Consider the following 21,724-nt stretch of genomic DNA (forward strand, 5'->3'; position numbering starts at 1 on the left):
TATGAAAATGTTCAATTGAACAAATTATGAAAATGTTGAATTGAACAAATTATGAAAATGTTCAATTGAACAAACTATGAAAATATTCAATTGAACAAACTGAAAATGTTCAATTGAACAAATTATGAAAATGTTCAATTGAACAAATTATGAAAATGTTCAATTGAACAAATTCTGGAAATGTTATATTCAAATTATGTAACCAATTATTAAATCAAATGCAATCTGTTGAAATGTTTTATTTATGCTATACATTACAATAACACCATAAACGTTTTATATATCCAAATTGCAGGAAAATGAAGAAAGTCGATACATAATCTAAATCTACATACGGTATCATCAATTAAGGAAATATTTCGGATGTTTATAATGAAAGCTTAAGTTTTTCTAATAACCCGCTTCCATTGGGGGGGGGGGGGGAAAGAGTGGAATCTTATTGATATTTTATTAACAGATTTTTCTCCCCTCGATACAATATCAGCAGGATTTTCCCCCCTTTCCCCCAGGAAGGTGTGTTCCTACAAAAATTTAAGCTTTCATTGAAAACATCCTAAATATTTCATTAATATTACTGACGATACAGTAACAACTTGCTTTTGAATGCATAACTAAATGGATATCTCTATGTACTTTATGACAAGTTCCTATCATTCTTAACCTTAGTATCAATGTATTCTGCATCTGTTAATAATTACCAGTCAACATCTAACCAAATGCATCTATACAATCTTAATTTTCTAGTAAAATACCTGTAATTTTGAAGTAATTACTGTCTGAATGCTTAAAATGGCACATTCTGTAGGGTATATACTAACAAGTACAAATAGTGTCTAGGTTTCACAACTCTCTCACACACACACAATGAGTAATTACAGCAAGTAATTATCAAAAGAAATCAAGTCAGGGAGGCTGTGTAGCACCGTCAAAACTGTGGGATATTCAAAAGTCGGGACATTCAGCAAGGATCTGCACAACCGTAAGAGGGACAATGCAGTTCAGACAATAAAGAGCAGGGCGGCACTCCATTAAGTGCCCCGAATTAAACTGGACTATAACAAATTAAATGCCCTTTTTCGCAATTATTAACAATCATATTTTTGTTTCCAGGTTACTCTCGCTGACATGAGATGTCTCGCTCACCGATCACACCTCAAACACTGGTGTCGACATTCTCACAGGAAAATGTCGAATGACAACACTCTTGGAGTAATATGACAAGTTACCATAACTACAGGAGTTAAACATTTTCATCTAATCCAATCTCAGATAAAGTGAACAGCTCAACTGCATGCCCATTTTACTGATGTTTGAAGTAATTACACTCTCTAGAGTACTAGACCAGTACAAGAATACTAATTATTACTAACGTCACAAATCAAGCATTTAACCAATGAAATGCCCTATTTTGGTGGGGTACTTGGTAGCTCTCAAACTGCTGAAGAGGCCCTCCCAGAAAATCAAAAAAATCTTGCACATTACTGTACATAGAATGCCTATACATGAGCACAAAATTGTATCTATATTGAAGGATTAAGAATCAGACAGTATCTTTATCGTGATAATTGGGGGGGATACAGTTGTCTATCACAAATACAGTATACATGTAAGCACAATGAGTTAAGCCAATATGTAACTAGGACAAATTTTTTTTTTATATAGGGGTAAAAAAAAAAAAAGAAAATGAAAAAAGCCATGGAGATATACATACAATGTGATTGTTCTGGGGATCATATGTCTGCCAGTCATCTATCCAAAGTTAGCAGAGAACAATATAAAATACAATATCCAAATCAGAGATGGAACACAAATACTGTACCTGCCTTAGCTCTCCCAAGTGATAGGTTAATCTACTGCTGGAAGAAGACAGTTCTCATGACCAGATTAAAAACTGTTCTGTTTTGCCATCTAGAAATAAGCAATACATACAACAAAGACAGCATGTTTATGTTCATGGAAATTCAGGAATTACCAAAGAAGCCACACTTGCATGTATACAAAAATGGACTCATCAGATTAATGATTATTAAAAATGATCATATAAAATTATTCAAAAAGCCCACCTTTCTTTCTGTGCAAGAAATTTTGTTTCTTTGCAGTTTGACATGCTAATTGCAGTCAAACTGCTGGTGTCATTTTGGAAACAAAGTTTCCTACTGTAAATTGAAAAATCCTATACCGTACTCTCACAAGGCATAACAAAAAGTATACTGTAGTTTACAAACTGACAATCTACCAAAAAGTTTAATTTTTTGAACAAATAAATCCATTTCTATAGTAGAGTTCTAATGAAAACTCTTCTACCCTTGCAACAAGTAATTATCCATACCTGCTCTTGGAATCTATCCAACATTCATTGGCTCCACAAATATATTCTATATTCTTGCTGCAATATCTTAAATCAATTTCAATAAAACCTTGATTTTATGGACCAATATACTGCACTTTGCTCATTAGTCAATCCCATTTATCTGACATATTTATTATCAGCGAACCTACATAGTGAATGGACAAAGACAGGGACACACACAATAGGTGTGTCCCAAGTAAACACAACTGGGTAAAGTATGCCATTTAGAGATAAAGCTAAGCTCACACAGCATGAAATGGCAAACCATCCTATTACAAAATGATAATATATATGGATACAATGCAAGAATTTCAGATTTCACTTCAGTAAATACATAAATGCTGCAATGCAAAAGTTTATACTTAGCTGTCATTTTAATTACAAGGTGTGTGTTATATGTAATTGTTAATATAAAGAACTCTGTCAAGGTTTGATTAAGACTGTCCTAAGTAATTCTCTTCTGCACTACCGCCCACAGGATGAGTATGGGTGTGTAAAATAAAGTAGCTGCCTGCAGCAGCAACAATAAAAAATATTAGCATTCACTTTGCATTTAAATTGTCCTTGGTTGAAGCTCCAGTACCTCCATCTATACCAGCAAAATTCCATGTCATGACATGTATTTATACATCAGTATATCAGTACAGTAACTCCATATCTGTATTACATCAAAACAACCTTAATAACCTAACCTACTGTAGGTTTTACAATTGTACAAAAATATAAAATATAAATTATGGGAAAAACACATTTCAGGCGAGTATTTTACTGGTTCACCAGTTAAAAGATGCACATCGTGTAATAAGAAAAGGCACATTTATCATGTAGGAACTCTCCCATGCTGAAAAGTTTAAAGATAATACTCGGTCATCTCATAATTTCATAGCGCTAAATAATAGAATATTTAAGAAGGTTCGAACATACTGTACATTTTCCTACAGTACTGTAATCTGAATTAGTTCCAGTCTTGTTGTCACTGCTGTGTCTTCTTGGAACGAGGCTTGGGCTTGAACTGTGTCCTAATAGAGTCATTCAGTCCCTCCCTGTTGCGAGCAATTTCTATACAGAAAAACTGTATCCGAGTAACAAGGATTGTATTCGATTCAGAATATTCATCATTGGTGTCTATGCGCACAAGGGTGGCAAAACTATAGTCTTCAATTTCCTTCTCAAAGGCGATACAAAATGGTCTCCATTTCTGGAAATAAAAACATATGACATGAGATACCTTTACAAATACAGTAATAGCATATCAATGTTACAGTGCCTACCTTTACAACTGAAGTTGATATTTCTTAGCACCAAAGACCAAGGTGATGTACCCACTTGGTATAATACAAGGCTATACAAAGGCCAGCCTGATTTTCATGATAAAGTACAGCCAGATCTTGATTCTACATGGAAATATTTTGCACTATCCAATTCTGAGCAGTAAAATGACAATATAGAATGGGAATAAACAATGTAAAGACATTTAGAATATCCAAAAATGTATACAATGGAGTATGAGTTGACCTCTTACCTTACAATCTATTAGTTTTTTGTTTTGTTTTGTTTTTAAACTCTTGTAGCCTAGCCTGAGGTCAGGCTACCCTGGTAACTGATTAGTCTATGTGGCTGTTCGGCTTTGTAGCCCTCATCCCCACATAGCTATCAAGCAATTATATAAAGAAGGTACCTAGCCAGGGAGACTATGTAGCACCATCATTGTTGCTGGATATTCAAAATGTGCTAAATATCACTGAGGATGCCAATACGAGAACAAAAGCACGAGGTGATTAATATTGAATGTATCATTCAATAAGAATTCTATTGAGAAACAAATGGCCATGAGGGACATTTAGAAAGCAAGACACATGAAAGTCCTGAAAATTAGAACATTTTACAAGGAGGTAAACGACTAAGAGGGACTACAACAATTCGACATGCTGTCACAATTTATATCTCCGCAAACCACTGCCACAATTTAAGTCCTTTAAAAACTAACTTAAAACCTTCTTGATACTGCCACCACCTTTGTCTCTGGTGAATCTTTGAACTTCTTAAGGTGACTGATGGCAAAGGATACATGTCACAGGAGAGTTAAAGATGTTTCCTCTTAGTGGTGGACACCATCTAGACCCAGCAAAACCGAGGGTCATATGGGTCACATTTGTGTTGTCGTGAGGGCCACACACCACAACTTATTGAAAAAAATAATAAAAATCATTACAGAATATTTGTACTATTTAGAAACATACAATGTGCATACAAATGGTTTAGCAGCTGGCCACATTCATGAATGCAATGTAATGAAGTACTGTAGTTTAATTTAACAAAAGAATTCTTTTCTTTAAACAGCAACATAGACTTCTATGCTATAGCAACAAATACATTATACAAAAATTACAACAGTTCAAAATGAACATTTATTTACAACTATTCAAAAAAATTTTTGTGTTTTGTCCTGAGGCTTGACACCTTTTTAATGAAATGTCTGGCTGAAATGTCTGTGCAGTTCCCACTTTGATCAGAAATCACAAGTGTTGATCAGCCAGCCTTATTCTCTGAGAAGTTTTTGTTGATTTCACAAAGGAAAATAACTGTTCACACATAGGTAGAACAGAACATTGCCATAATCCTAGTGGCAAACTTTCTTAAGTTTTTAAACTTTTCAGATAGGTATGAAAAGAAACCAGCTAACCGCTGACAGCTGAGTGGACAACGCTCGGGATTCATAGTCCTAAGGTTCTGGGTTCGATCCCGGTGGAGGTGGAAACAAATGGGCAGAGTTTCTTTCACCCTGAAGCCCTTGTTACCTAGCAGTAAATAGATACCTGGGAGTTAGACAGCTGCTACGGGCTGCTTCCTGGGGGTGTGTAACAAAAAGGAGGCCTGGTCGAGGACTGAGCTGTGGGAGCACTAAGCCCCGAACTCGTCTTAAGATAACCTGGTTGATGGGGTTCCGAGAGTTCTTCTACTCCCCAAGCCTGCCATGAGGCCAGGTTTGACTCGTGAGAGCTTGGTCCACCAGGCTGTTGCTTGCAGCAGCCCACAGGCCTACATATCCACCACAGCCCGGTTGGTCCGGCACTCCTTGGAGAAAATGATTAGTTTTCTCTTGAAGATGTCCACAGTTGTTCCAGCAATATTTCTTATGCTCGCTGAGAGGATGTTGAATAACCGTGGACTTCTGATCTTTATACAATGTTCTCTGATTGTGCCAATGGCACCCCTGCCCTTCACTGGTTCTATTCTGCATTTTCTTCCATATCGTTCACTCCAGTATGTTGTTATTTTACCGTGTAGATTTGGTACTTGGCCCTCCGGTATCTTCCACGTGTATATTATTTGATCTCTCTCTCGTCTTCTTTCTAGTGAGTACATTTGGAGAGCTTTGAGACGATCCCAATAATTTAGGTGCTTTATTGCATCTATGTATGCCGTATATGTTCTCTGTATTCCCTCTATTTCAGCAATCTCTCCTGCTCTGAAGGGGGCAGCGAGTACTGAGCAATACTCAAGACGCGACAGTACAAGTGATTTGTAAAATACAACCATTGTGATGGGATCCCTGGATTTGAAAGTTCTCATAATCCATCCGATCATTTTTCTGGCTGACGCAATATTTGCTTCATTATGCTCCCTAAACGTTAGGTCGTCAGACCCCACTTCAAGATACTGTACTGTACTTTGCTCCAATTGTAAAATCCGACTAAATTTCTAATAGTTCTATCTGCAGGCTTTCGTCTGCCTTGGCAGAAGCATGCGAGTTTACTCAAATCCAAACCATAACCAAATGACCACATTACAGTATCCTTTATGCAGACTGTAGATGTGCTTGCAAAGGGTCGCATGTTTGACATGCCTGATCTAGACAGTCACTTTCTGTGACCTGTTCCAAAATACTGTAATCTACACTTTCACAGGGTAAAGCAGTACATTGGAATCTCACTATCACTGACATTCAGGCAATTCTTACCTTTCATTACATTAAACATTTCTGATAATTACATCTTACAGCTGGGAGGGAGACAGCCACAGCACACACCGAATCAATCAACTTTATCTCCAGCTTGTGTCACTCAATCCCTCCTGTTTTCGTGTGATTAACAGACCTGAAGCTGGTACATAACTTCTCAGGAAAGGGATTAGCCTGCCAACCTTTTAAACTATCCGAGCTGAAGTTTATGTAACCCTACATCACTCCCTGGGTCAGAGTGGTAGGTTAGGTCATCCTAACCTTACCTTTCCATAGCAAGATCAGCTGACAATGATACCGAGATTTGAGGAGAGGCAAGAACGAACACGGAAAAGGAAACTGTGGCAGGAAAGACGCCTTCTTACACGCAGGGAAGAAGAGGGAATGTAATCAGGTTTCCACTTCTGACAGAGACAGGAATGCCTTTAGGGATGTACAGTGTGTATATATATGTATACTGCATATCAGTACCTGTACATGCATAACACATTCAACAGTTCCTAGATGTCATGCCAGATGCCAGTATGAAAGCAGAAACCCAAGCATTGACTAATGAATTGCCTCTACCTTGTGGGTGACTTGGTAGCTCTTGTACCTGGACCTGGATGGGATTCTGAGAGTTCTTCTCCCTTTGGACTTGTGAGACCTTTGTCCAACAGGTTATTACTCGGAGCGGCTCGCAGGCCCACATATCTATTACAGTCCGGTTGGTCTGGCACTTCTTGAAGAAAACTATCTAGTTTTCTCTTGAAGGTGTCTATATTTGTTCCGGCAATGTTTCTTATACTCGCTGGGAGTATGTTGAACAACCGTGGACCTCTGATGTTCATACAGTGTTCTCCGATTGTTCCTATGGCACCCCTGCTCTTCACTGGTTCTATTCTGCATTTTCTTCAATAGTGTTCACTCCAGTACTGTATGTTGTTATTATACTGTGTAGATTTGGGACTTGGCCCTCCAGTATTCTCCATGTGTATATTATTTGATATTTCTCTCATCTCCTTTCTACGGAGTACATTTGGAAGTGCTTTGAGGCGATCCCAATAATTTAGGTGCTTTATTGTGTCTATATATGCTGTATATGTTCTCTGTATTCCCTCTATTTTAGCAACCTCTCCTGCTTTGAACGAGGAAGCGAGTATCAAGTCGTTCTCAAGATGGTACAACACAAGACGAGTACACACACACAGGCATGTTGAGGATTTCCCTGTTCTGGATGGATCTTTGAAGAAACCTAAATGTTGATTAGACCAGGCACAAATATCTTGGGATCTTCAACCCCCACATTTGATGTACCTTACCTATTTACTTCGTGACCTGATGGGAAGTCACGGATAGATTGTCACAAGACGAATTCTGTAGCCAAATAATATCCATATACTGCTTTAGTATATGGATATTATTATCCATATACTAAATATATATCCATATATGGATATTATTATCCATATACTGCTTTAGGCCACGAAGTAAATAGGTTAGGTACATCAAATGTGGGGGTTGAAGATCCCAAGATATTTGTGCCTGGTCTAATCAACATTTAGGTTTCTTCAAAGATCCATTCAGAACAACAGGGAAATCCTCAACATGCCTGTGTGTGTACTCAAGGACTCTGCTTGGCCCTCTTTTAAGGGCAAGGGAACCAAAGAAATGGAACCGAATAACATTTCCTCCCTTCAGTTCACAAAGGACAGGTATCCCCAACCAAAATTAGGGCTCTGCCAAAGTTCTCATTGGTGGCTAATACTGTAAATCTTAAAACGGCAACCGAGATCGCTAACTCCTATAAGTGTTAGCACTTGCTATCTTTGTGGCTTTATAGGCAAATTACCTAGACAGAATTAAAAAGTATTAACACCCAATTGTCTACATATTTCACAAGCATTAGGGTGAAATCGACATTTGAACATGGTGAGTATGTAAGATAAATAAAATGCCCTTTTTATTAAGGTATGTCCTGTCAACACCCTTAGAAGTGACACAAAGAAAATTCTTATCCGTTAATGCTTTAATAAGTCCAGAGGTAACAGCTATAAGATCAAGGTCAAAATGACAGCAAGGGAGAAAACTACTGAACCCTGAACCAACCACTTCCTTCAGCCAGAGTGGCATAAATCTCTAAACTATTTCTGAAAACATAAGCAACAATGCTGTCCATACAAATGATGTCAGGAACAGACATGTGGGCCAACAAACACCAAAGTAACTATGAAAGGACATATAGACAGCAGCAATACAACCAGCACATCAGAGCAAGGTCCCAGCCTAACTATAAATTGTGATATGCCAAAGACCACTGGTGGAACACGCTTGTACTTTGAGGACACGTTTGCTGAACCTAAGCCCTAAAGAGAAGTGAAGCAGTCAGTAGACTGTACAATTGTACGTGTTGAACCACCCAAACACCACAGAAACCCATCAGACAACACTGCCAAGGAGCCTAGGCACCAGACTAAGTCTCAAGGTTGAAAACTGTCCACTAATGGCCACCTTTCACCATGATGCTCAGGTGATGAATTATAGATCTGCCCAAGAAAATTCAAGGACACTGAGCACAAACGACACGAATCCCACACACAAGCTCAGACCCCTAGACATTATCAGAACCACAAGCTCATTTGGTAAACCCTTAAGAGCACCAAAACTTCAAAATTAGAGAGAGCTTTCAGCTATTCCATATGGGTACTGTCATTTACATCCACAAATTGTATACACTGTACAGTATTCCTATCGCTTCTCAGCCTTTTGGCCAAGATCAAAGCGATTGTGGATTTAAACAGGGAGATTGAAGAAATCGAACAGACTGAAGCATTCCTATCAGACTGAAGAAAGGCAACTAGAACAGAAAGCAATTCAAGAAATAAAGAAAAACCCAAAATATTTCTTCACATATGCTAAATCAAAAGCGAAAACCACTGCCAGTATTGGACCTATTCGTATTAGTAAAGGTTCATACACTGAGGAAATTAATTAAAATTAATTAGTTTAAAAATTAATTTCACAAAGAAATTAGTGAAATCCTAAAAAAGCAGTATGAGGACATGTTTAGCTCTCCGATATTCAGCATGAAAGTGGAAGATTTGGACAATTTCTTTATGAATGATACTCAAACACCTGTAAATATAACTGATATCAGCACGAGCGTGGCAGATTTTGAAAAAGAAATTGACAATATGCCCATGCACTCAGCCCCGGGTCCAGACTCATGGAATTCAATATTTATAAAGAAATGCAAAGTGCCAGTAGCACAGGCACTCAGTATAGTGCGGAGGGAGAGCTTGGACACAGGGGAGATACCAGATGCAAGCGTGGTAGCAAAGCATTGGCAAAGAATTATAGACCAGTTGCACTAACGTCCCACATAATAAAAGTATTTGAGAAAGTGATCAGGAGTCAGGTAACTAGATTCATGGAAACCAATGACCTCCACAATCCAGGCCAACATGGATTTAGAGCAGGGAGATCATGCCTCTCACAGCTACTTGACCACTATGATAAAATAACTGAGGCATTAGAGGAAAAACATAATGCAGATGTCATATACTGTACACAGATTTTGCTAAGGCATTCGACAAATGTGACCATGGAGTGATTGCACACACAATGAGGTCAATGGGTATAACTGGTAAAGTAGGATGCTGTATATTCAATTTCCTGTCGAACAAAACACAAAGAGTAACAGTCAGTCAAGTAAAATCGAGTCCGAGCGCAGTTAAAAACTCTACCTCAAGGTACAGTCCTTGCACCACTGCTGTTCCTTATTCTCATATCAGACAGACAAAAACACAAGTCACAGCTTCGTGTCATCCTTTGCAGATGACACAAAAATCAGCATGAAAATTACCTCTGCTGAAGACATTGATAAACTACAAACAGATATTAACAAAGTTTTCGATTGGGCAGCAGAAAATAACATGATGTTTAACGGTGATAAATTCCAGGTACTCAAATACGGCAAAAATGAGGATCTTAAACATAATACAGGGTACAAAACACAATCGAATCTGCCCATAGTAGGAAAACAGCATGTCAAGGATTTGGGAATAATGATGTCCGACAACCTAACGTTTAGGGAGCATAACCAAGCAAATATTGCGTCAGCCAGAAAAATGATAGGATGGATTACGAGAACCTTCAAGTCCAGAGATCCCATCACAATGGTTGTAATCTTCAAATCACTTGTGTTGTCCCATCTTGAGTACTGCTCAGTACTCACTTCCCCCTTCAGAGCAGGAGAGATTGCTGAAATTGAGGGAATACAGAGAAATATACGGCACGCATAGACGAGATAAAGCACCTAAATTATTGGGATCGTCTCAAAGCTCTCCAAATGTACTCACTAGAAAGGAGACGAGAGAGATACCAAATAATATACACATGGAAAATACTGGAGGGACAGGTCCCAAATCTGCACAGTAAAATAACAACGTACTGGAGTACTGCGACATGGAAGAAAATGCAGAATAGAACCAGTGAAGAGCAGAGGTGCCATGGGCACAATCAGAGAACACTGTATGAACATCAGAGGTCCACGGTTGTTCAACGTCCTACTAGAAATATTACAGGAACAACCGTGGACATCTTCAAGAGGAAACTAGATTGTTTCCTTCAAGGAGTGCCGGACCAATCGGGCTGTGGTGGGTATGTGGGCCTGCGGGTCGCTCCAAGCAACAACCTGGTGGACCAAACTCTCACAAGTCAAGTCTGACCTCGGGCCGGGCTTGGGGAGTAGAACAACTCCCAGAACCCCATCAACCAGGTAGTGTACAGCATTCCACTTATTCCTATCATACAAAAGGATCAATACCTTTGCTGTTCTTAATGTGGTACATATACATTATTTATACGTATAGAGGAAAATAAATGATATGAATGAAATGATACACTGACCTCCTTTGCTTCTGAACTTTTGAGATCTTTTTCCTCCAACTTTGCAACATTAAAATCTGGAAATTCTTTTCTGAAGGCACTATAGATGACATCATCCTTTGGGGTAAGCCTCAGCAGTTTAGGATCAACTGCACACAGGAGCTATTGGAAAAAAAGTCAATTTTAATTATAATGGTCAATAAATTTTGGGTAAACTCACCACTCTTTGCGGTGCCAATGTTCAAAGAAAGTAATAGTGCCTATTAAAAGAAATCACAAAAATGCCAAGAATTGTTCAAGTACACTAAAAATGTAATGAAACATTAACAGCATTTAATAGAAACCAGGTAGAATAAATATTAAAACAATATTTTTTCAATTATTCAGTACATACTTCTTACAAAGATCAACATTTTTTCTATTGGCAAATGTAAGAGATTACATTAAAAAATTTTTTAAGACAGATGTACAGTCCTTAAAATGCAGGATGACCTGGGTAGATACCTAGAATGGTGCATTATGGGTAATAAATGGTGTTCAGAGATGGTACCAAAATCAGCCCACTTTCCAGTCTCTGGATATCAAAATTAAGTACTATATTGCATCTCTAAATAAATTTAAAATGCCACCAACGAATGCCAACACACCATATTATCTTGCACATTAATATCAAACCATAACGGCCAATGGTTCTTGTAGAACAAGTCATTGAACATGGGTGACCAGATCCTAGTGTCCGGACACATGGAAAGAAAATACCATTAAGAGTACTCAAACCCTGCTACCACATCTAATAATGTCAGATTGCAACACTCAGTGGTTCCCGAGAAATAAGCTACCGAACACCGAGATGCCTGGTGAATATCTGACTTTGGATTTTGACCCTCAGAATCCTAGTCTGCGGACACCCACAGGGCCAAGTATCAAGGAATTGGGTATGCTATACTGGTTGTTTTGGAAATGAGTGGAGGCTAGGGGCCTAACAGCTGAGTGGACAGTGCTTCGGATTCATAGTCCTGAGGTTCCGGGTTCGATCCCCAGTGGAGGCGGAAACAAAATGGGCAGCGTTTCTTTCACCCTGATGCCCGTTACCTAGCAGTAAATAGGTACCTGGGAGTTAGACAACTGCTACGGGCTGCTTCCTGGGGGTGTGCAACAAAAAGGAGGCCTGGTCGAGGACACTAAGCCCCGAAATCAATAATGCAAAGAAGGATATAACAGCTCTCTGTAGATGTAATGGAGCGTACCTTGACCCATGAAAAAATCCTGCTATCTTTTCATGGTTACATTATCATGTGAATGCAGTATTCATCATGAATTACTAAGTGAATGCAGTCATTGTTTAAAATTCGATCATAATTACACATGTATACCAATGATGTTCATATGGTTTTCAGAACTCCATATGGTTGCAATGAGGTATACCAGGTATACCAATCGAGGTATACCAGGTATACCAATCAAGTGAACCATTATCAGGCATTATGTGCACTAGGCGCCTGCTGTCATCTTCGGATGGCACACTGTTGGCTAATGCCTTTTGTTTCAATCTTATACTCTCACTTATATGGTGCCAATCAGACCATATGTCATCGCTCAGAGCCCAACACCATTGTTCATTATATATATGCTTTTCACTACTCTGAATGGTTGTAATGAAGAATACCAGGTAAACCAATCATCAATTGAAACATTATCATGTAATTACCTCAGTGTAGTCACAGGATGAGAGCTATGCTAGTGGTGTCCCATCTTCCAAACACTCTGTCATATAACGCTTTGAAATTATTGATGGTTTTGGCCTCCACCACCTTATCACCTAACTTGTTCCAACTGTCTACCACTCTGTGAAAGTGAATTTTCTTATATTTCTTCAACAGCTTTGTTTAGTTAGTTTAAATATATGACCTCTTGTTCTTGAAGTTCCAAGTCTCAGGAATTCTTCCCTATCAATTTTTTCAATTCTTGTTACTATTTTGCTCAGTGATCATATCTCTTTCTTCTATCATTCATTTGTGCATTCTATCTTCTAGTTTTGGAATATTCAGTGCCTCTGACCTCTCTTCGTAGCCCTTGTCCTTCAGTTCTGGGAGCCATTTGGTTGCATGTCTTTGCACCTTTTTCAGTTTGTTTATGTGCTTAAGATATGGGCACCATACAACCCCTGCATATTCCAGCTTTGGTTTAACAAAAGTCGAGAACAATTTCTTTGTTATTTCATCATCTGTGTATTTAAAAGCAATTCTGAAGTTAGTAAGTGTAGCATAGGCTCCTCGCACAATGTTCTTTATGTGGTCCTTAGGTGATAGTTTTCTATCTAGAACCCCCTAGATCTCTCTCTATCAGAATTCTTTAAAGATTTCTCACATAATTTATAGGTTGTGTGGGGTCTATGTTCTCCTATTCCACATTCCATAACATTGCATTTATTCGCATTAATTCCATTTGCCAAGTGGTGCACCATACACTTTGTCCAGGTCTTCTTGAAGGGCATGACAATCGTCTAAGTTTCTTATCTTCCATATTATCTTAGCATCATCAGCAAACATGTTCATAATTCTGTTTGCCATCTGGTAGATCGTTTATGTAGACAACGAACATTAGCGGTGCAAGAACTGAACCCTGTGGTACTTCACTTGTGACATTTCTCCGATACATTGCCTCTGATTACTGCCCTCAATTTTCTGTCGGTTAGAAAATTTTTCATCCGTGTCAGAAGCCTACCTGTCACTCCTCCAATACGTTCCAGTTTCCACAACAACCTCACATATGGAACTCTGTCAAAAGCCTTTTTCAGATTCAGATAGATGTGTACACACTTTCAGAACCCATGGTGAAACTCCATCCAGGCTAACTGCTTTGTTCTTAACTAGTTCCTTGAGCATTTTTTCCCACTTCATCTCTAGATACCTCTATGTAGTTCTCTGAAATTCTTATGGTGTCTGGTTCTCCGAAGATTTCATTTTGTACATAAGTACCTGGTTGTTAAACGATTTGGCGGGGTCGTATTCCGGGGAACATAGGATTGAGGACTTGCCTGAAATGTTACGTGAGCAAGTGGCTGTACAAGAATGTAAGAACTCCTGTATATATTAAAAAAAAACATTTCGTTTCCATTTTCCATGACTCTGTTTCCCATTTTCAACCTCTGAATATTATCCTTTACCTGCAATTTTTTGTTATTGAATTTATTGAATAGACCTGGTTCTGTTTTACATTTGTCCGCTATTCCTTTCTCAAAATTTCTTTCCGCCTTTCCCCTCACTGCCGTGTAGTTGTTTCTTGCATCTTTGTATTGCTGGTATGTTTGGGGTTTGGCCTCTTCCTAGATTGATTCCATTTCCAACTCTTTTTGGTCTCGGGTCCTCTTGCAATTTCTGTTGAACCAATCCTGTTTCCTAGTTCTACATCTCTGCTTTGATGTAACAAAAATTTTTGCCTATATCATATATATAAAAAAACTTGACATACATCTCATTTACTTTTTTGCCTAACAATAAGTCTTTCCAGTCAAATTCCTTAAGAAAAATTCTAAGTACTGAGTACCCTATAATGTTACACACACAAATCACAATAGGGTGATGCATCAAATGAACAAATGATTAAAGCAGCGTCTGGGATCTTCTTGGACATAGGTTCGAACCCTTGTCACGGCCCGTGTGGATTTGTTCACCCCATAATGTCCTCTCCTGAAATCAGTTTTTTCAACTGTTCCAACTTCCTCATTTTCCTCCAGATTAAAACACATTCCATACTTTATTCCCAAAAAGTCATGGTCACTTTTACTCAAGGGAGGAAGGTACTGAATGTTAAATCTCTCTTCCTCTGTGTTATATATCTCTTCCTCTATGTGTTATGTGAATTATATGACTTATCAAGTTTTTCAACCAATACTCTAGTAAATAGAGAAACAAGTGATAAACAATCAGTGAAACATCCGAGAAGACGGATGACAAATTTTCACTCAACTTGCAGATATCGGAGCCAACTAGAAACAAAAATATTCTAGATCTGGTATTCACAAACAATGAAGACATAATCAGGAACATTAAGATTTCAGATACCACATACTCCAATCACAAGCTCATTGAAGTGCAAACTACCATCAATACTCAGAATAGACCTGAATCAATGATCAAGCATGAGGGGTTATTCAGTAAATTCAATTTCAATAATAAAAGAATAGACTGGGAGAAAATAAAAAGAACTTGAACATTCCATGGGAAACTGTTCTAAGTAATAAAAATCCTACAGAAGGAATAGAAAAACTGACTTCAGAAGCATATAAAGTTGTCTGAAACATGTTTCTTTGAGGACAGCCAAAAAGAGGTCCAACATAGGAAGAGAATGCAGAAGACACTATAAAAGAAGGAAAAAATAATGGAAATGCTTAGGCAGACACGACTTTCACAGTACAAAGAAGGAGTAATTTAAACAGGGAGGTTGAAGAAACAGAGCAGAAACTGAAACACTCATATCAGATTGAAGAAAGGCAACTAGAACAGAAAACAATTCAAAAAATTAAGAAAACCCCAAAATATTTCTTCACATATGCAAAATCAAACGCAAAAACCACTGCCAGTAACGGACCTATTTGAACGAGTGAAGATTCATACACTGTGGATGACAAAGAAATTAGTGAAATATTATGTTGTATATTTTCTCTTATACACATCAATACAACTTTCAACTACTCTACGTAAATCATTATCACTCTGTTAAAAGGACATCATCTGCATACCAAAAATCTGACTCAGGACTACTCCAGTTACTGCTTTCGTATGTTAGCTTCACAACATTTTCCACTTTGACCTCCCTCGTGACCACATCCATATACTGTACACTTCTATATGTATTTATACACAGAAATTAACATAGCGTGATATATAAAATGAACAAATCCACAAGGGCCTTGGTGAGGGTAACTATCTTCTTGAGGTTATCTTGAGATGATTTCGGGGCTTAGCGTCCCCGCGGCCTGGTCTTCGACCAGGCCTCCTTTTTGTTACACACCCCCAGGAAGCAGCTACAGTAATCATAAGCAATGAAGGTAATTCACCCTCATCACGGTCCTTGTGGATTTGTTCATTTGATATATCACCTTATTGTAATTTCTGTGTACAGTATAGTAAAGTAGTCAATTGTATTGTATTGTATTCAAGTGTATTGAAGTAGTCAATGAAGCCCCCATCAGAGGTAGAACTATTTGGTTGACAGAGCCCAAGTGCATGGGGGAACTGTGTGAAACCCCAGTTAGGCTTCAGTGGAAGCCTCGGGACCCTTGTGGGGGCAGAAGCACTCAAGGTTGCAATTCTTATACCATGTCATGGCACAGTTGACTAGAGCGTGTCTGGGAACATCCAGCGCATAGGTTAGCACCCTCATCAAGGCCCTTGTGGATTTGTTCATTATGTGTATTTATCTACCAAGGGTACATGATAACCCTAGTAAGCACCTACATCAATATCAAACCATTCTCTCATTACACCAATATTAACAACACCTTTTAAAGCATGTTTACTTACATTAAAATGAATTTCTGAATGTTCCATTGCCTTCATGGCCCAGAGCTCCTCCATGGTGGACTGAAAGAAAGTTAAATATCAGATAACCACATGTTAAAGTTATCAAATATTGCTACTGTAGTAATATTCTTAAACATAAATATATATATTTAATATTTGTAACTTGTATGCTGGAAATCTTTAGCAGCTTTCTACATTTATTAAGCACTTCTGAATATTTCAATATTGTCAATAAATCTAGCTTCATATTTGTTTTAAATAAAAATAATTAGAAACATTATATACTTTTAATTTACAAAGAATAAATGAAAACAGGAATAACACTGAAAATGAGCTCTATCTCAACTCTGGTCAACGTCACATACAGTACCATACTTACATCATTTCCAAGCTCCTCGGCATTAATAGCTGCCCCTCCACCCACACCAGCCGAAGCCTCCACCCCTCCAGGGATACCCTGAGAAGAAAAAGATAAATATTAAAGCTGCCTGCAATTTATAAATTGTATATGAAACTGTGATACATCTATTGAATAAATTCTTTGGTAGCTTGTCCAATCAATCAATCAGTCAATAAATAAATACGCACACACACAAACTGTACATACACTTCATGCAAGAAAAATTCTTATGATATAATTTTTAAGACATTACAGTTATTATCCATTGGTGTCAGTACATGTGGAAATCTTTTTGAACAGCTATAGAGTACTGGACTCATTTACTTGTAAATCTGCCACTAAGGAGCTACATGACTACAGCATGAATTGTCTTACACTGCCATAGACATCCTGAATGTTTAAAACCGAAATACAAATGCTAAAAAAAAAAAGTGAAAACTATAAAGTATTCGTATATGGAATACCCAGTAAAACTAAGCTAAAGTAATCTTACCAGCTCCGCAAAAATCTCTGCTTGGGTAGGCATCTTTTTGAGCAAAACCTCAGATGTCTGAAAAATATGCATCAAATGAGTTAACATTAATTCATCTTGTCAGGGACAGGACGTCTATGTACACAGTACATATATGTACTTTAGGCTTGTTTTGAGGTTCTCCCAAGGTTGAACTACTGATCTTCCCCAGGAAGCAACTCCCCATAACAGCTGCCCAAATCTCGAGAACCTACAGTATTTACTGCTAGTGTACAGGGGCATTTGGTGAAAGGAAACGTGATCAATCATTTATGTCCTCGGTTCAATTACTGACAGAAGTGTTTGGGCAGCAAGTCCTTTCACCTGTTGCCTCTATTCACCTAGCAGTAAATGGGTACAGTACCTGAGAGTTAGTTAACCATTACAAGTTGCATTCTTAAGGTCAGAGCCTGGTGGGAGCTCAAAAAGTCTTACAAGGTTCCTCTCTTAAGTTATAGGACATTAGATATTGGCAACTTTTATAATTTGCTCAATAAACTCTTAAAATCCTCCACAAATTTCCATTATATTAGTGATGCCATATTCAAAATGTTTAACCTTTTTAACGTGATTATATATGTTACTGCCCTTCTTAAGACATGTCTAACACTACACAATTAACCAACACTACACCATATACTGCACATAAATAATATATATGGGTATGTTAGTGTATTATTACCTTCCCTAAGTACTTTCTCCATTGATTCCTTTTTTCTGGTAAGGTTTTTTTAGTGAAATTATATCACTTCAACTAAGTTTGCATCCTAATTGATAAAACCCATATAATATATATAAATATATTATATTATATTAATATACATATATTATATATATATTATATTAATATAAATATATTATATATATTATATTAATATAAATATACTGTATTATATATATTATATTAATACAAATATATTATACATATTATATTACATTAATACAAATATATTATACATATTATATTATATTAATACAAATATATTATACATATTATATTATATTAATACAAATATATTATATATATTATATTATATTAATATAAATATATTATATATATTATATTAATATAAATATTAATATAAATATATTATATTATAATATTATATATATATACAGTATATATATATATATATATATATATATATATATATATATATATATATGTATATATATATATATATATATATATGTATATATATATATATATATATATATATATATATATGTATATATATATATATATATATATATATATATATATGTATATATATATATATATATATATATATATATATATATATATATATATATATATATATATATATATATATGTCGTACCTAGTAGCCAGAACGCACTTCTCAGCCTACTATGCAAGGCCCGATTTGCCTAATAAGCCAAGTTTTCCTGAAATAATATATTTTCTCAATTTTTTTTCTTATAAAATGATAAAGGTACCCATTTCATTATGTATGAGGTCAATTTTTTTTTATTGGAAGTAAAAGTAACGTAGATATATGACCGAACCTAACCAACCCTACCTAACCTAACCTATCTTTATAGGTTAGGTTAGGTAGCCGAAAAAGTTAGGTTAGGTTAGGTAGTTGAAAAACAATTAATTCATGAAAACTTGGCTTATTAGGCAAATTGGGCCTTGCATATTAGGCTGAGAAGTGCGTTCTGGCTACTAGGTACGACATTATATATATATATATATATATATATATATATATATATATATATATATATATATATATATATATATATATATATATATATATATATATATATATATATATATATATATATATATATATATATATATATATATATATATATATATATATATATATATATATATATATATATATATATATATATATATATATATATATATATATATATATATATATATATATATGTCGTACCTAGTAGCCAGAACGCACTTCTCAGCCTAATATGCAAGGCCCAATTTGCCTAATAAGCCAAGTTTTCATGAATTAATGTTTTTTCTTCTACCTAACCTACCTAACCTAACCTAACCTAATTTTTTCGGCTACCTAACCTAACCTAACCTATAAAGATAGGTTAGGTTAGGTTAGGTAGGGTTGGTTAGGTTCGGTCATATATCAACGTTAATTTTAACTCCAATAAAAAAAAATTACTTCATACATAATGAAATGGGTAGCTTTATCATTTCATAAGAAAAAAATTAGAGAAAATATATTAATTCAGGAAAACTTGGCTTATTAGGCAAATCGGGCCTTGCATAGTAGGCCGAGAAGTGCATTCTGGCTACTAGGTACGACATATATATATATATATATATATATATATATATATATATATATATATATGTCGTACCTAGTAGCCAGAACGCACTTCTCAGCCTACTATTCAAGGCCCGATTTGCCTAATAAGCCAAGTTTTCCTGAATTAATAGATTTTCTCAAATTTTTTTCTTATGAAATGATAAAGCTACCCATTTCATTGTGTATGAGGTCAATTAGTTTTTATTGGAGTTAAAATTAACGTAGATATATGGCCGAACCTAACCAACCCTACCTAACCTAACCTAACCTATCTTTATAGGTTAGGTTCGGTTAGGTAGCCGAAAAAAGATAGGTTAGGTTAGGTTAGGTAGGGTTGGTTAGGTTCGGCCATATATCTACGTTAATTTTAATTCCAATAACAAAAAATTGACCTCATACATAATGAAATGGGTAGCTTTATCATTTCATAAGAAAAAAATTAGAGAAAATATATTAATTCAGGAAAACTTGGCTTATTAGGCAAATCGGGCCTTGCATAGTAGGCTCAGAAGTGCGTTCTGGCTACTAGGTACGACATATATATATATATATATATATATATATATATATATATATATATATATTAGCTAAATCTGGATTAGCATACGTTACATAAAGTTAGGCTAGGTTGGTCAAGTTAAATATGGTTAGGCTAGGTTTTAAAATCCATTTGGCATAGTTAAATGTGCCAAGTATTCCATTTGCACCTACTTTTGCACAAGTTTGTTGCAATTAAGATTTATACTATTTAATTTTCTGTGTGACCTCACTCACCAACTTATTACTTCTTTCCTTCCCTTGGTGTAATTCCTGGTCTTCCTTCCCACCCGAGGAACCCTCCACAGTCGACTCAACACTCACAAGTGTATCTAGTATAACCTGGGGGCACTGCTCACAACTCTTCACTTTACTCTCAACAAACTCGCTCTCCTCCTGTAAATCCCCAATATTCTTCCGCCGCTGCGACTGAATTAGTTCCAACTTATTCAGTCTATCCATTAACTCCCTCAAATCGACAGAGTCCGAGGGAAAGCCTTCAAAGCTGGCGTCGGCCGAGTCATTCATGGCAACAGCAGCGCGCGCCTCTGCCATGTTCAAACCTCCCGCACCTGCCTAGCCAAATTTGTCTCGCGAATGTCTTTCTAATTAAACCTTCTTGAATATTTTCGCTTCACTTGTACGACCTGAGACTTGGGGGGCCAGCTTGAGGTGTAGCCCGAAACGCTACGCGCGCTAAGTGGCTTTACAAGAATGTAAGAAACTCTAAGAACTCTTGGTTGATGTCTTTGTGATGATAGAGCACGCTCTGTCAGCAGGGGACGCCTGACGTCGGCTAATTTGTACAGGATATCACGCCAATTGGTCTCAATTCAGCGGTCTTTTCTTTATGTAACTGTTTCACGGAGCATTCGTGCATGTTGTGACAGACGAGGCTTACATCATCTGCTTTGCCATAGCCTTCGTCAGAATGAATAAACACAGTTGGTGGTGGTGGTGGTGTTGACCTCCATAGATAAAGTGTCAGATTCTACAATGTTCTGCGAATGCCGTCGCCCAATGATAATTTGTCTCTCGAAATGTCAGAGCATTTCATTGCTCTGGGTATTGACGTTTGCTGACCCACCACTCACTACACTGTCAAGGAGCCAACTACACCCTAAACAACCCCAGCAGCTGTTCCATGGGGAAGGGGAAGGGTTGGGTGATGGGGGGGGGGGGTCTTGATGTGGAAGGGTTCTTTCTTCCTGGAGGGTGGAGGAAGGGGTAGTCATCCCTGGGTCCAATGGTTGTCTTC

At 36.9% G+C, this 21,724-nt stretch overlaps 1 protein-coding gene across 1 annotated transcript; it reads right to left on the bottom strand.

The window, feature by feature from the left end:
* Positions 1 to 226: 226 nt before the first annotated feature.
* On the bottom strand, positions 227 to 21,594 carry LOC138350260 (protein PBDC1-like). The gene is made up of 6 exons (XM_069300773.1): positions 20,704 to 21,594; positions 17,599 to 17,655; positions 17,085 to 17,162; positions 16,706 to 16,765; positions 11,202 to 11,342; positions 227 to 3,548 (listed from the first exon to the last, which is right to left on the bottom strand). Exons 1-6 carry the CDS (start codon positions 21,019 to 21,021, stop codon positions 3,324 to 3,326), a joined length of 879 nt encoding a protein of 292 aa, XP_069156874.1. The 5' UTR covers positions 21,022 to 21,594; the 3' UTR covers positions 227 to 3,323.
* Positions 21,595 to 21,724: the final 130 nt, after the last annotated feature.

Source organism: Procambarus clarkii, chromosome 5 (assembly GCF_040958095.1).
Source record: "Procambarus clarkii isolate CNS0578487 chromosome 5, FALCON_Pclarkii_2.0, whole genome shotgun sequence".
In the NCBI taxonomy this organism is placed as follows: Eukaryota; Metazoa; Arthropoda; class Malacostraca; order Decapoda; family Cambaridae; genus Procambarus; species Procambarus clarkii.

What these genes read in the sequence shown, in the direction of transcription:
- LOC138350260 (XM_069300773.1), bottom strand. Translation starts at nt 21,021, where the DNA reads ATGGCAGAGGCGCGCGCTGCTGTTGCCATGAATGACTCGGCCGACGCC. An exon ending in AGGAAAGAAGTAATAAGTTG is followed by an intron (nt 17,656 to 20,703) that starts GTGAGTGAGGTC and finishes CATATTTTTCAG; the next exon opens with ACATCTGAGGTTTTGCTCAA. An exon ending in ATTCAGAAATTCATTTTAAT is followed by an intron (nt 11,343 to 16,705) that starts GTAAGTAAACAT and finishes TTTTTCCAATAG; the next exon opens with CTCCTGTGTGCAGTTGATCC.